This window comes from Ictidomys tridecemlineatus, chromosome 6 (assembly GCF_052094955.1).
Source record: "Ictidomys tridecemlineatus isolate mIctTri1 chromosome 6, mIctTri1.hap1, whole genome shotgun sequence".
Taxonomy (NCBI): domain Eukaryota; kingdom Metazoa; phylum Chordata; class Mammalia; order Rodentia; family Sciuridae; genus Ictidomys; species Ictidomys tridecemlineatus.
This window is the reverse complement of record NC_135482.1, coordinates 135,176,337-135,191,518: the sequence shown is the minus strand read 5'-3', so window position 1 is coordinate 135,191,518 and position 15,182 is coordinate 135,176,337. Positions and strand designations below refer to the sequence as shown.

General features: G+C 40.0%; 1 protein-coding gene and 1 long non-coding RNA gene across 4 annotated transcripts in view; one reads left to right on the top strand and one right to left on the bottom strand.

The window, feature by feature from the left end:
- The window catches only part of Tbc1d4 (TBC1 domain family member 4), a 185,284-nt gene that overhangs the window by 68,172 nt on the left and 101,930 nt on the right, over positions 1–15,182 (bottom strand). For all 3 annotated transcript variants that reach the window (XM_040281403.2, XM_040281406.2, XM_021726092.3), the window contains exon 2: positions 467–1,051. In XM_040281403.2, the coding sequence (XP_040137337.2) occupies positions 467–1,051 (585 nt within the window). The remainder of the gene's footprint in view (positions 1–466; positions 1,052–15,182) is intronic.
- LOC144365036 (uncharacterized) lies at positions 7,410–11,980 on the top strand. Its single transcript, XR_013423313.1, has 2 exons — positions 7,410–7,613; positions 9,377–11,980. It is a non-coding gene; the product is annotated as an uncharacterized LOC144365036 (long non-coding RNA).

Below are 15,182 nucleotides of genomic sequence, written 5' to 3'. Positions count from 1 at the left end.
AAAATCATCTTTTCTCTCCATGCCAAATAAGACTCCTAGATTGCCTCTCCAAATCCTGAAAAGATTGTCTCTCTGCAGTTATTTTAAAAAGAAAAGAAAAAAAATCTTTATTTAAGAATCAACTCAAGACAATGGTGATAGATAGGAAGAGCATCCATCACAGGACTAATCATGGAATGCTGAGTGATCCATCCCTGGTTCCACCAGGTCACCAGGACGCTCCTCTCATGAGCCCTTTCTCCTCCTCTTCCTCTCCTGGCTGCAGCCCATGCTCTATGTCTGCCTCTCTCGCCTTCTAGGTTTCCTGTGCGTTCTTTCCCCACCGGGACTATCTGCATTTGAGGGGAAAACACATGAAAGTTGGATTCTTTCTCACAACTACTGGAGTGAGCAGGAAGAACTAGGAGGACAGTGCCCTGTCCGTCCACGCGTGCTGGAGCCGGCCTGGAGCGCCCGGTGCTGGTACCTGAAACAGCATCGTCCTGTTCTTCTCCGAATCCGAGGGCTGCACGTGGCTGGGCGCGCTCGCGTGTCTCCTTCGAGGCTGTGATTTCTGGGTGTTCTCGTGAACTCTCCTTTGCAGGGCTCCGGTGACACTGCTGCACCGAGACCGAAACTCCTGCTGTTCGTCAAAGCCACAGTCCTCCAAAATCCGCTCCGGGAAACACACACGCGAGCTGGACAGGGCGGGCTGGCTGGCCACGGCGGGCAGCGCGGGGCGGCTGTGGGCAAGGCCCTCCGCCTCCTCTGGCAAGCTGTCTCCTGGGGACCCAGGCGACTCAGCCTCGAAGACCACCAGATCTTCGCCGGGCTCCGCTGGCGGCTCGCCCTGCAGCCGCAGGCGCTGCTGCTCGTGCAGGCTGAACTTCTCAATGCAATCATCGATGAGGCTGGAGGGGGCCTTCTTGTGAGTCACTACCACCTTTCCGCAGTACAGGACTTCGAACTTCTGAGAGTTGTAAAAGGCATCCTCGTTATCTTTGCTGGGTTTGGCATCCTCTTTCATGGCTGCTTTAGATAACTGCCTTATACTGCTGATTACATCAGGAACCTGGGGAAAAAATTGAAACACCTGTTCAGCAGAAAATTCTCAGATGATGTATGTTTACCTAGACCTGTTATTATCATCTGAAATGGATTTTCACCCTAAATGGCAGAATCTAGGGAGCAATAAACCATGCACAAGATAAAGCAGAAACTTAAATTATGCTATATGACAAAAATGACTTCAAGGTAAAGTTGAAATTCAATGTAAGTTTATTAAAATTCAAGCCTGGTAGGCTGAGACAAGAGGATCACAAGTTTCAAAGTCAGCCTCAGCAATTTTGTAAGGCCATAAGCAACTTAATGAGACCCTGACTCAAAATAAAAATATATAAAGGGCTGTGGATGTGGCTCGTGATTGAGTTCCCTGGTTTCAAACATTGGTACCAGAATGAATGAATGAATGAATGAATAAACAGATTGAAACTTAATACCAGTATTATACTCTCTCACTTTAAATGAATTAATTTCCAAAAACAAAACCATAAAACTATATAGGCTACTATAAACTTTTAAGAAAACATGATATATCTTTTGATAACTTCTAAAAGTTTTAATGAGTTTTAACAGAAAGGAACCAAAGTTCCAACAATGAGGATAAAACAAACATTCTGGATAAGGAGATTAAAACCCAACACACAGTGTTAGCCATTAGGGAAGATGCAAACTAAAACCACAACCAGATACCACTACTGCTATTAGAAAACCTAACATCAAAAAAGTAAGTGCCAGCAAGGGTGTGAAACAAGTGGAACTCTCATACACTGTATGCAGAATGTATGTAAAATGACACACTCTTTAAAAAGCCCTTTGGCAGTTTCTTTGGTATTAAACACAGATCTACATCACAACCAGCCCTTCCGCTCCTAGAGATTTTTCTAAGACTAGAAAACATGCCCACACAAGGGCTTGTGTGCAAAACTTCATACCAACTTTGATCACAATAACAAAACGCTGAAAATGACCCAAATACCCATCAACAAGTGAACACAGAGAGCAAATGTGATACATGCATACAGAGTGACACCACTCATCACGTCTGACCTGGTCTACTGCAGTACACTTTAACTAGGTTTCCTAGACATCCCTCAACCTCCTTTCAAAAGCCAAAATGATCCTTCTTAAACTTCTTGCATGTTTCTTTAGAAAACCAAAGCATGCCACCCCAAAATATGTCACATTGGCATGTCCATTATTTTGAAATAACAGCAGGTGAGTTACAGCAGATGCAATAAGGGCACTCTGACCCTCCTTTTTCTCCTGAAAGCAGAAGACATCTCCCACATGAAAGATGTCCCCCCAGAACCAAAGGAAGGAAGGGTTCAGGTCAAGAGTAACCTGCCAAACAAGCCACATTAAAATAGCCCATCTCTTAGTCCCTTTCACACAATTAATCACCATGTCCCAAACCCTTTGTCCTGGCTGGTTTTCATAATTTACTACTCTCTGTCTAACCTACTATGAAAACAGTTACCCTGACTGCTTTTTTAGGTCTTTGTATTTTCTTGTAAGGGGTCACATTTAAAAATTACTAAATAAAATTTGTATGTTTATCACATGTTACTCTGTCTCATGTCAGTCCCTGCTGGGGAACCTAACAGAATAAAAGAGAAATTTTGTCCCTCCTACATTACTCACCTGTAAAACCCTCCAATAGCTCCCCATTTCTAAACAGTAAAACCCACAATCCTTGCATCACCCTATGTGGTCCTTACCAACCACGTATGACATACAGATTAAATCTGCACAGTCAGTAGTTACACATCTTTCATAAGACTTTAGATGGTTACTTTGCAATTTTTCACTCTTCCTGATCTTATCTCCTAGTATATTTTCTTCCCACCTACTCTGTTCCACCCACACTGGCCTCCTTGCTAGTTCTTCAACATGCTAGGCAGCTGCCTACCTAAAATTCTCTGAACACTAGGCTCCTACCACAAATATCCACCTGACTCTAGCTCAACTTGTTAGACGGCGCCCCCATGTGTCTCCCACTCAATGCACGTGTGCACACTTGTGCTCTCGCGCTCTCTCTCGCTCTCTCTCTCTCTCTCTCTCTCTCTCTCTCTCTCTCTCTCTCTCTCACACACACACACACACACACACACACACAGAAAGCCAGCATCTATGGATTTTCCCCTGCTCCATTGCTCCCCACAGTGCATAACATCTTTACCATTCGGTATGGCTTCTAAGAGGGTCATAGTTTTTCTTCCTTTCTTCTTCCATTGTGTCCCCATTGTTTCCCCAGAGCCTAGAATAATTCCTGGTACATAATAGGGTCTCAGTAAGTGATTGGTACCCCAAAAAAACTTTTAAGTAATTGTTATCTTTGGGAAAAGGCAAAAACCACTTATGTTCAGGGTTGCTTCATATTCGGACATCTATGATACATCTTCTAGAAACAATTTTAAAACTAGAAATTTAGTTTATTTCACATAATTACTTGGGATACACTGCTAGAGCATTCAAAGTTGGAAAATTGCAAGAATTTCGGCTGGCCCATCTATTTCCTATGAAAGGATAAAGTCCTCATACAGAAGGTTCGATGACTCACCCTGAACAATTCAACGTGTCTCGGGGACACAGCCAGGTGTCTGTGCTAACACCTAACTAGCAATCTTAGCCCTGTGCCATTTTCTTCTTGTCGTGTACTCTAACTACCTGATGGAGACCAAAGCATGGGACCGTAAGTGAGGAGATATTCGACCCTGCAAAAAGGCAGATGATTCCAGGGGACTCAGCAAAGCCCTAACAGAATGATGTATTCGCCCTCATTACTCAGGTTCATAAAACACTTTTCATCTGACTATTAACCTGTGTGCTCCTAAGCCTCCTAAAGAATCAGAATTATTATCTGTAGGCCTTTTTAAAAAAAAAATCCGTAGATGTTTTTATCTTATTACAACTGTTGGTATTATTTGGGTGCTGCCTGAAGAGTCACAGTCTACAAGTGAGAATGCACAAGAGGCCAGTTCCTCCTTAGTCATGTCAAATCCTCTGAATTATTTGGTTGCCTTTTTCCACTACTGTTTTATTGATATCTCTCAAGTGAAAATCTGATTAGTTATGGAAGTTCTATCGTTACCCAGGACTCCTCCCTGTGGCCACAAGACTCAACACCTAAATGCAATTCAGAAAATGACCCAATTTATATAAGCAAAAACTTATCATCTTAAATTCTGAATTGAGCAGGTAATTTAATCTTCCAATCATTTGAGGTGTTTATACCATGAAACAGATTCTAGTTACCTTTAATACCTTCTCCCAGGCTGTGACGAAGCTCAACTTTCAATGACTGGCTATGCAGAGACTCTAATTGAGAAAATGATCTAACAACATTCAGCTCTGTTCCTGCTAATCTTTATGTGAAAGATACAGTATAAAATTTAGCATTATACAGCCCTGTCTATACACTCATCCCACACTATAAGGAAAACACTGATAATGTAAAATATCCATAATAGAAGAAAAAATTGATTATCAGAGAACTCAAAAACATATGAGGCATTTACTTAAAGAATCCATGAGAAATAATGCAAGAGAAATAAAATCTCTATCAATACCTGCATATACATAGTGTTTTAAATATCAGAATTCTCTTCCAGCAGCGTTTACCACCATGTTCATCTGTACAATTATAAATATTGTTGAATGAACTTGATTCCTTTGTGTATGTTTGTATCTTTCCAGCATCTCTTTCCTGTACCACTACACTGTAAGCATTTAAGTGAGAAAGACTGAGCTGAGATGATTTTGTTTCTTCCTAAAGCTCTTCCATGCAACCACTAGGAAAATGGTCTGTGCTCAGAAGAACTTGAAAAAATGTGATCAGCAAACAGAGGCATATGCAAAGCAGTAGACAATTACCCAGAATGCTGATGTAAGTTCTCCAGGATTGAAACAGGATTCGTAAATTGTCTTGAATCATCTATTGATGATTTAAGAGATCTGGCACTCTTAAAAATGGAAAGCCATGTCTCCTCACTGTGCTCACTGTTCACCCAAAGTAGAAAGTGATGGTGTTTCCAAAATGTCTCCAAATGCTACAGAGCCCTTCACCTACCTACTCCAACTATGTGTTCTAGTTATTCATATTCTAATTACAAATAATTCATTGCACAGACTCTGCCTAAATCCCACAGAGCTGGATGCAGATGTACAGCCAATCTAAGGCAAGGTTTTCACTCTGTGGCACCATGTAAACAAAAAAGAGTCCACAAAACCAGGCGCTAAGAGGTTTATATTCTATCTCCAGCTATACCAATCTTTTGCTCAGTACTTTTGAGAGGCTGTGTTTCACCTCTGCAGACTAGAGTTTTTTCCTAGAGCAACATGAAGGAGGAACGATATAGATGGTCAAAAAGATTTCACCTAGATTCAATTCTGTATTTACTTTTAGAGTAAAATAACATACATTCAAGAAAAGGAAAATTAATGTTAATTATTAAACCAGAAATGCTGGGAATTGTTTTCATTAACACACACTAACCAATTAACAAACAATAAAACAAACACAGCTTTTTGCAAATGTCTCATGGCATTTTAAAAAAGCACAGTGCCACCTTTAGCAAGTATTTTGTCCTTACACCTTCAGTGACTTCAATAAAACAGCTGAGATTCAAGTACTAAGAATCAGACATTAAAGCAATTGCTCAGACTAGACCAAAAATTTGTTGCCAGATTCCTTGATGCAAGGCTGTTGTTTCTTGTTAATATTATCATAATTACTTATCACACAGAGATCCACTGGTATTTTTAAAACTACATTTCACACAATTTCAAAAGGAAACAAATTCTACAACTACCTCACACTGATGTTTTAAAGATTTATACAAACATGGGAAAAAAATCTGGATACCATAAAAAGTACTGAAAAAAATATATATATATATACCTCTGATCAGGAAGCCACTTGAACACTGGTGTCTTTCATAAACACACTGCACAGGTCAAACTGATGTCGTCCTCATTTTTAGGACTTTGATGCACTTAAAAAATTCTCTTTTTATATAAGCCAACGGTAGTTTCATTGTAATTAAGTCCACATTATCACTATGCAGCCAAGAGAGAAACCGTTATTGCTTCAAAAGTTAAGTATTTCCTGAGTCTACAATCAGGAAATACACAGATTGTTCAGGACCAAAGAGCAAAAGTTTTAGCTTCCTTTAAAAAGAACCACTCTAATTTTGATGACCACTGCCTTTCTTATACTGTTTAAATAATCACAAGTGTCCAACAATTACTAATTGTGGTGATATGAGAAGATTAATCTATGATATAATATTCTGGGGGTTTTTCCCTACAGAGTTCAAATGAACTTCAGTAAATATTTTTAAGTGAATACAAATATGAATGTGAGAATACCATTCCTAAAATATGTTTAAACAAAAAACAGCAATTGCTCCATCTTCTATAATTGCTATGAGCTTCTTAACTGCTTGGTTCATTATTAACCTTTTTATCATAATTATAAGACTTAGTTAACGGGGAAAAATAAGAGGAAACAAACAAGCTGAAATAAATTCCTAATATGGATAATTAAATTATTCTCCCTCAGAGTTAGTATGGAAAAGAAATATATTCGTTTTGGAAGCAATGCATGTCTTTAGGGGAAGTATAGATTTCCTTTATGATTCTGCTTTATTTAAGAAACGATGAAGAATAGTTTGTAGACTCTCCAGGCAACCAAGGAAGAAGCCAAAAGTATAATGGCATGAAGTGAAATTTAGCATTTTTTTAAGAAATGACTAATTTGGTCATTTGATGTTATCATTTCTATTAGGCTTTTCAAAATCTAATTTTCCAATAATGGAGAATGATGGAAGGCTTACCCAGGTCATGAAACAGTTCATTTGTATTAAGAAAACATTTTCCCAGCCTCAGGTGCCTCGGAAGGATCATTTTTAAAGTGACACTGTCTGACCATTTCATTTTAACTTTCATCCTAAAGTACTTCAGAGATCCTTTGTATTTAATGAGTTAAGAATCTAAATTATTATTTTAAAGTTTCCACAGTAAAATGACATTTCATTTTGACTGAGAATCAAAACAAGAGTAACACAGTGACTTTAATATCTCAGAATTATACAACCAAAGGTTCCCTTAAAAAAAAATCACTGGTCCCCTCCTATCTTGTTTTACAGATGTGGAAACAAACTGTCTACATCAAAAGCTAAACCAATGAAGAGGAAAATAATGAGATTGGGAAAGACTAAGCTATTTGGGGCCAAAGAAAGCAGAGTACAGTATCTCTGTGATTTAAACCAGAGTCCTACAAGTAGCTTTGTCTTTGATCCCTGGGCTAGGCGCCAACACAGTTCCTCTCAGCCCAGGCTTTAGTTCTTAGCCACTTTGCTCCAAACATACTAACAGCTCAGCACTTGTCTAACTGCTGCTGCCTTGATTCTCGAGTTAGCAAAATCAGAGGCCAACATAACATGGAGTTAGAGGTCCTCTGTTTAAGGCTGCACTCCAGACCCATAAGTGTCTATACAAAAAGACACCACTCTCCTCTCTGTCTCAGGTTTATCATCTGCAACATGGAAATCGCAATGCTTATCTCAGAGGTAAGCTGGGAAAATAGAACTAAATGTGCAAAGATGCCTAAAAACGCTGGAACAATGAAAGCATTCGATGATTAATTAAGTCTAAAACATAATTCTGATGTGTGCTGGGAAAGTGTGAAAGAAATAAGAAGCTTTTGCTAAGTAAACATCTCTGTCTCATGAAATTTAAGTGGGGGAAAGGGAGAAAAAAAATAATAAATGATAAGTAAAATATCAAATATTTTAGACAGTGAAGAAATAGCACAAGGAATGGAAAAACTGAGAAGGACAGAACATTTGCAGAGGAATCATTGCAACTTTAGAGAAAGGATTCTCTATAAGATGATACCTGAGCGAAAAATCTAAGGTCAGCAAGGACAGGAGCCCTACAAATATCTGGGGGAGGAACATTCCAGGCAGACAGAACATCAAGGCCCTGGAACGTGCTCAGGAACCTGCACAAAGCCAGTGGGCCTGGGTTCGAGGGAGGGAGCAGACGACAAATGAGGCAACTGCAGGAGACATGAGAGCTGGAAATCCCACAGAGTCTGGAACAGACTTTGGCTTTTACTCTGAGTGAGACAGAAAGCCACTGGGAGGGTTCTGAGTGCAGAAATGACATGATTGAAGCTGTTTTCAAAGGATCCCTGTGAGGAAAATGGACAAGTGCCCTGGAGGAGGGTGAACCACTGGTGGCTCACACAGGAGCTACTGCCAGGGAGGTGACAGAATTTTAAAGGTACAGACAACATGATTTACTGGTGGATCTGATATGGGGTGTAGGAGAGGGGAGGAGGCCAGGACAACTTCACTGTTTTTGGCTAGAGGCATCAGAAAATTGGAACTGCAATGACATAGGTCAGGGGAAGGGTGTGGCATAAGCAAACAGGAGCTGAGTTTTGGACATGTTAATTTTGAGAAGCTTATGGACATCCAGAGAGAGATGGCAGGAGGTAGTTGAATCTGTGTCTGGAGCTCAGAGGAGAGACCCAGGCTGCAATAGAAAACTCTTGGATAGAGAGGGCATTTTCGGCCATGAGATGAAAGGATTTTATCAAGAATAAGTATAGATGACAAAGAAGGGATAAGGACCGAGACAGAGAGAGCTGGGCAGAGAAAGCAGTTTTTCCAGAGATCAACTCCGGAGGCACACGATGCTCTATAGTTTAGATGATGAAGTGATGTGAACAAAGGAAAAAAACAGCAAGAGCCAGGGTACAACCCGCTTAGTATGGTATCCTGAAGCCAGGTAAAAAAGGTATCCAAGAGGAAGGGAGTCACCAATGTGAGAACATGCATGACTTTGCAAGAAAAAGTTGTGGTGGGGGTGGAAGGGCTAAGGGCAAAAATCTTACTGGAAATCTATTCAAAAGATGGTTTCAAGAATGAAATCCCCAAACAATAAGAACAGAGAAGCTACTATGGAAGGAGCTGGACGGATAAGTGAGTCAAGAAGGGTTCTCTCAGAGAAGGAAGAAATGACCGTTTCCAAAAGAGAAGACCCCAGAGTGAATTGGAAGATCCAGACAAAGAGGGCAGGATTGCCGGTGCAATGTTCTTCAGTGGGCAAGGGAACAGACTGAACCGAGCGAAGGGTGGGGACGATTTATTGGAAAGAGAAAAGGCAGAACATAAAGAGATATGGGCCAATATTAGACTTTCTCCTCTGACTTTTAATTTCCTCTGTAAAACAGAAAGCATGCTCATGAGCTGAGATGAAGATGGGGAGAAAGATCTAACAGAATATTGGACATGGCACATTAATTTTTTTTCTTTATTTTTAGGTGTAGATGGACACAACACAATGCCTTTATTTTTTATGTGGTGCTGAGGATCGAACATGGGTCCCGCCCGTGCTAGGAGAGCGCTCTACCACTGAGGCACAATCCCAGTCCTGGCTCATTAAATTTAATTCAAGGCTGACTGTGGGCTAAACTGTGAGGTGAAGTTGTCTTTGGGATCCTCAAACCACCCCTTCTGAGCTCACCTGGGGCCATTTGCATTTTAACCTAAGGTTTCACTACAGATCTATCTCAAGCATCTTTGATAAGCTCAGGAATCAGGCAAGATGAAGAGAAAATCTGTACCATGAAATGAAAGCATGCAGATAAACTGCTTTCCATGCCCAGGAAGAGACTGGGAGCTATTCTATATAAATTGTATTTCTATAAGGAATACATTTTGGAAAAAGTTTGCATGTAATTAGGCAAAAGCCACTATTTTACAAACAGCACAGTTGATGATAAAGTTGTTTATCATTTGTGAAAAATGATTCTGTATTTCTTTTCCTGGATATGGATGTGCTTTTTAAAGGTGAAATGAGAAACAAAGTCATCAAAGCGATAAAATAATACTGATTATAAATGTAATCAAGAAAGTAAATCTTTCAATTTTCAATTGTAACACAGTAGGAGCATCTAAGAAAATAGCCCTGAAATGTTATTTATTTGTCTATACTGAAACTTGGAGAACCATGTTTTTGAAACATAGCATATCTCTCTACACAACCACAAAGCACCCACATTGTGAGATCAAACTAACACCTATTTATTTAACAGGATGCTTCTTACTCATCAAATGAGTCCTATTATGTGCTTTGTTTTATTTAGTGTGTGGTGCTAAGAATCAAACTCAGAAAAAAATTTAGGCAAGCACTCTACCACTGAGCTACATCCCAGCCCATCACTCTTTTTTAAAAGTATACAGTTCAATTCTTCAGATATTAATAATATACAGTTTTACTTTGGGACTACGGGGTGGGCTAAATATCTATGTTAAAATGATAACTATCTTCAGACTGCTAGTCCTCTGCCAGAATCTGCCTCTGCCTTGGGGGGAATTAGGACTTCAACACATGGATTCTGAAGGCAGACACGAATCTACCCATAACAACAATGACTGGTTAACTTGGGAAGATTCAATGTGTTAACCCCACTGTCACCTCTGGGGCAATATAGAGGACCAGATGTTAGTTCAATACCAGTTGTATTTCCTCCAACGAACACTAGAGGGCTCTTTCCTACATGAACTAGTACAGGGAAAAACAAAATTCAAAACAGTATCATAATACAGAAAAAAAATGCCACTTTATAAAACATTATTATTATAATTGTTCACATTTTAGGTTTACAAAATTAACTACTAGGAATCAAATTGACTGGAGTTTTATCTAATTAAACAAATTTGGAGATAAAATGAGTAAGTTAACAAAGTGAGGCTGAAAAAATTATAACAATCAGGATTTGACATCTGATCTGTTAAGTGATTTCAAATAGGATATAATAAATAAAGGATCTTTTCCTTTATCAGGACTTATGAAAGTATAAAGCCATCTAAACAAAATGGAAAACTGGGTGGTTAGTAAGTAGTTTCACTCATGAGATGTCTGAACTCACAAGGAAAGAAGCCTGTGAGGGAGGCTTGGTTGCGCAATGTACGGGCCTTGGGAAAGAGGCGAGGGAGCGAAGGCTAAGCCCAGAGGGATCTGGACACCACAAGTTCTCGCTGAGATCAGTAGATAAAGTTGTAATATTATCAGGAAACACAAATGCCACACATTTCTCAGAAACCTATTTTTGTCCTGGCCCTTCCATACTACTTCAGATATTTATACCACCACAACAGATTTTTTCACGTTGCAAATGAAAAGTAATACGACATTTCTTGGACACGTATTCCAAGACTTCAGTTACTCGTAAACATTACCATGAATCACTAAAGGTACGAATGTCTCCCTTCTTTGAAGAAGAAAAACCCTAATGGTATCCTACCCAAGGATAAAAACGAAAACACGATGAAATGCCTCTCTACAAATGTGGGCTTCAAGGAAGAAGGGCAACAGAAGCAACCAGACCCTTCATCTCTGACCAGGACTGGTACCTTTCACGGATAAAGGAAGAGCACTGTTCTCCACTGTTCATTTTGGAAGCTCTATAATGCACTGTCACCAACCCTCATAGTAGAATTAAACTCCTGGAAACAAGAGTCATAACACAGTGCACTGCCTGATACAGCTGCTCCAGACGATGAAAAATTCATACTATGATGTCTTGCAGCAAGATTGTCTTTTTGGCCCTCATTCCTTCCTCCTATTTGGGAGTACCCTGAACATCACCTAGGAAAGTGTCTGATCACAAAGTGCATCTTTGGAGCTGACCTGGACTGTTAAAAAATATCAAAGCCCTCCTCCCCTCCCCTTGTGTGATCTGGCAAAATTACACCAAGGCAAAGTGTACTCCAAGTAACCTCAAACACCGTGATCTTCCTGTTATCTTTAATTGTGGAAAATGAAAAACTTGAGGTCTTTCCTTCTTCCTTGGAAAAGGAACATGCTCCAAAGTACCTCATGGACATCTGACTTGAAACCAGATTAATAAATATAATATGCACTGTCACAAGCAATAAACTTCTGGCTTTGAGGTCTCTGAAATGTTACTATTTCACTTGAAAGTAACCTGAAAGAGCACACTGTATCTTCTCCCCTCAGCAAAGCTCAGCCCTGTGACACCATGACCTTTCAATGAATTGATGTTCATGATTTGTTAAGATTTTAAGTAAACCTTGGTAACTCAGTATGCCAAAAGGCATTTTTTTACTTTTCAAATTTCATGTATATCAAGGTCTGGGCTGTGGCTTAAGGTAGTACACTTGCCTAGCATGTGTGAAGTGTCGGGTTCAATTCTCAGCACCGCATATAAATAAATAAAAAATAAAGGTCTATCAACAACTAAAAAAATTTTTTAATTTCATGTATGTCAAGCATGTTGATTTTTAATTCCTGAAACCAGCTCTTTCTTTGGAAGTTTAAATTGATTTTGTGGCATTAAAATATTTTTTTCAGGATGTAATACTCTAATATCCAAAATACTTCTATATTAACATCTATATTAAAAGGATTCATGATTATAGCAATTCACCAATATTACCATTATAATCAATAGGCACAAAGATAAAAGAAATTAGGGACATCTTTTCAGTGGTTACTAATGTTAAACTGTATGGTGTGATAAAATGGCCAGAATTCATTTTTAATGTTTCCAAATAAGGGATTTATCTATCTTAGCTTCAATTTTTCCAAATGTCACAACTTCAAAGTCAGAAGCCAAATTCAAAGAAAATTAACAGCCCTAACTTTTTACACATGAATCTTTCTTCCAAGAAAGAATAAGATGATTCTAACTGAAAATCGTTTTATAAATGATTTCGCTGTAATGGGCACTGGTTTATCTAAACAGTATCCACCATTACTTGGAACAAATGTTTTCAGTGAACCCTGCCAATTCATGCACCCTCCCCTGCTCCAATCTCCCCAACCCTCACAAAGTGACCACAATAAAGAGCACGAAATACAAGCTGCTCTATGACATGTACCAGGATGGGAATGTGACCCAGCCAGATCAGTCTGAGTTGTTCCCTAATATCTTTCCCTCAGAAGCTGAGGGGCAGCCGTTTTCCCATCTGAGTTAGCCTAGCACCAGAGATGGCCACATACCTTCCCCAGAAAAAGCCAGTCTGCAGTAAGTGAAACCGAGAGGCAAAAAGAAGCAAACCCAAGAAAGGGAAAGAAGTCCTGGTGGGGTCATGTCCCTGGCTGCAGGCTGAAAGATGAACTTCTGGCCTCCTACAATTCTGGACACCACCCCAGGATCCTTTCACACGGGTGGTGTGGTTTTTACCCCTGTCTCTAAGAGTCCTACCTAGTATACAGTCTATAAGAACATATGCTAACACAGCCAACGGTATCTAAAACTACCATCCTCATAAACAGTAGTTAAGGAATCTGTCAACATGACATATAATGTGTGGACCCCAATCCCTGGGAATGGACTCAATAATTTACCTGACTGAAATCCAGAACAGCAACTGATAACACACAACAAGTTATTTCTCTCTATTTTAAAAGTACCGTTAGGGCTGAGAGGCTGTTTTGGCACTTCATCGTATCCTCAGGTTATCAAAAACTCAGGTTCCTTCTTTCTTGTTTTTCTACCTTGAAGGCCTTGACCCTATGGTCCAAAATAGGGGTAACTGTATTCTAAGCATCAGAATATGAAGAAAGAATGAATAAAGAGAAAACGGGGTATCCCTCGCCCCCCACAGACACACACAATAGACAATCTCTTCGGGAAGGTTTCTTAAGGAAGTTGTCATACAATAAATCCACTTAGGCTCCACTGACCATCAACCGAGGAACCTCTAGCAATAAGAGTCGCTTAAAAATGTAGCCTTGGCTCTCGGTGGCCATGTGCCTAGTTTAAACTTCTATTTCCAAAGAAGAGACATCAGAAACAATTTGTATTCTTGTTATAATTATCAGGGATGCATTAGAGAAAAGGCATCAGTCCTGGCTTTTCAACAAGGAAAAGGCAGTTTGACAGAAGTTGTTTAGTGATTGCGAATAACCGGCCTGTATGAAGTGATAATGTAGCTTACATCAGTAAGTCAAAAGTAGTTCAATCATGGCATGATTCCAAAGAAAGGACTCAAGTCAAAGCTGCAAAAACATGTATTAATAAAAAGAAGATCCGACTGGGTGCTTCAAAACTATCCCCACTGAAGAAAGAGAAACTCTATTACCAACCCTCAAAGACAGCCATGGGAGTGACTGTTCCTTGTCACCCAAAATAGCAAAGCACTTCCAGTGATAATATCAGTAAGCTACATCTATAGTCACCATGGAAATTTATAAACATTTTTTTCCAAATAGAACCTGTTATTCTGGTGGTGTTTAACTTACATTTTTATAGAGAGAGCAACATGGCAATGACCCACATGGGGAAAGGCTTGTCCAGACACATGGCCCTCAGCAACATGTCTCTCCCTTAGTACCAGAGCTGAGAAAGCTACTGGCCTGTCTGCTCTGGGATGCTCAATCTCATCATAGTGCCTCATTAATTTGGGGTAGACACAGTGCAAAAAAAAAAAAAACAGGGTTTCTCCTTTTAAAGAGGGAAAAGACACAAAGAAAAAAATTATTTTGGGTAAAGCTTCGGTACGAGGAACTAACCTGACTAGCTCAAAGCCGCCTCAACGCGTGATTCCTCGTGTTTTGAGGATCACAAGACAAAGAGGGAACTTTGAGTGACACATAGGTGACTGTGACTAATTTGATGCATAGGTGACAGTGACTAATTCAACTGGCTCAAGAGTCCAAAGCAAGTGTCAAGGGGTGTTTGCCAATGGCTTTAAGGTCCACAGGGGATTGAGGGACACCTTCTTCCTCTTTATCTTTTACGTGGGTAACACTCCATTTGGCACAAGCACTCCTACACTAGGAGGCCTTTGACCCTGAGACCCTGGGAAAGAATTGTGCTCAAATCCAGCCCAAACACAGGTTCAAGGACAGGAGGAGAGGGCCCCGAGAGAAGCACAAACTATAACTGATCTTGCTTCCGTCTCTCTCAGAAGCACCCTAAGTCTCTGGCCTAAGCTACTCCCCAGTGTGAACTCTGGGTGTCTAGAGATGGCAGAAAGCCAATTAATCACACAAGGAAGCTCCTTCTCCACTTTAATCTCTTTTTCATGGCCTCTCACCTGATGGTACAGGGCGGGCCTCACTCAGGGAGCTACTCCATCACAGGCTGAGGTGAC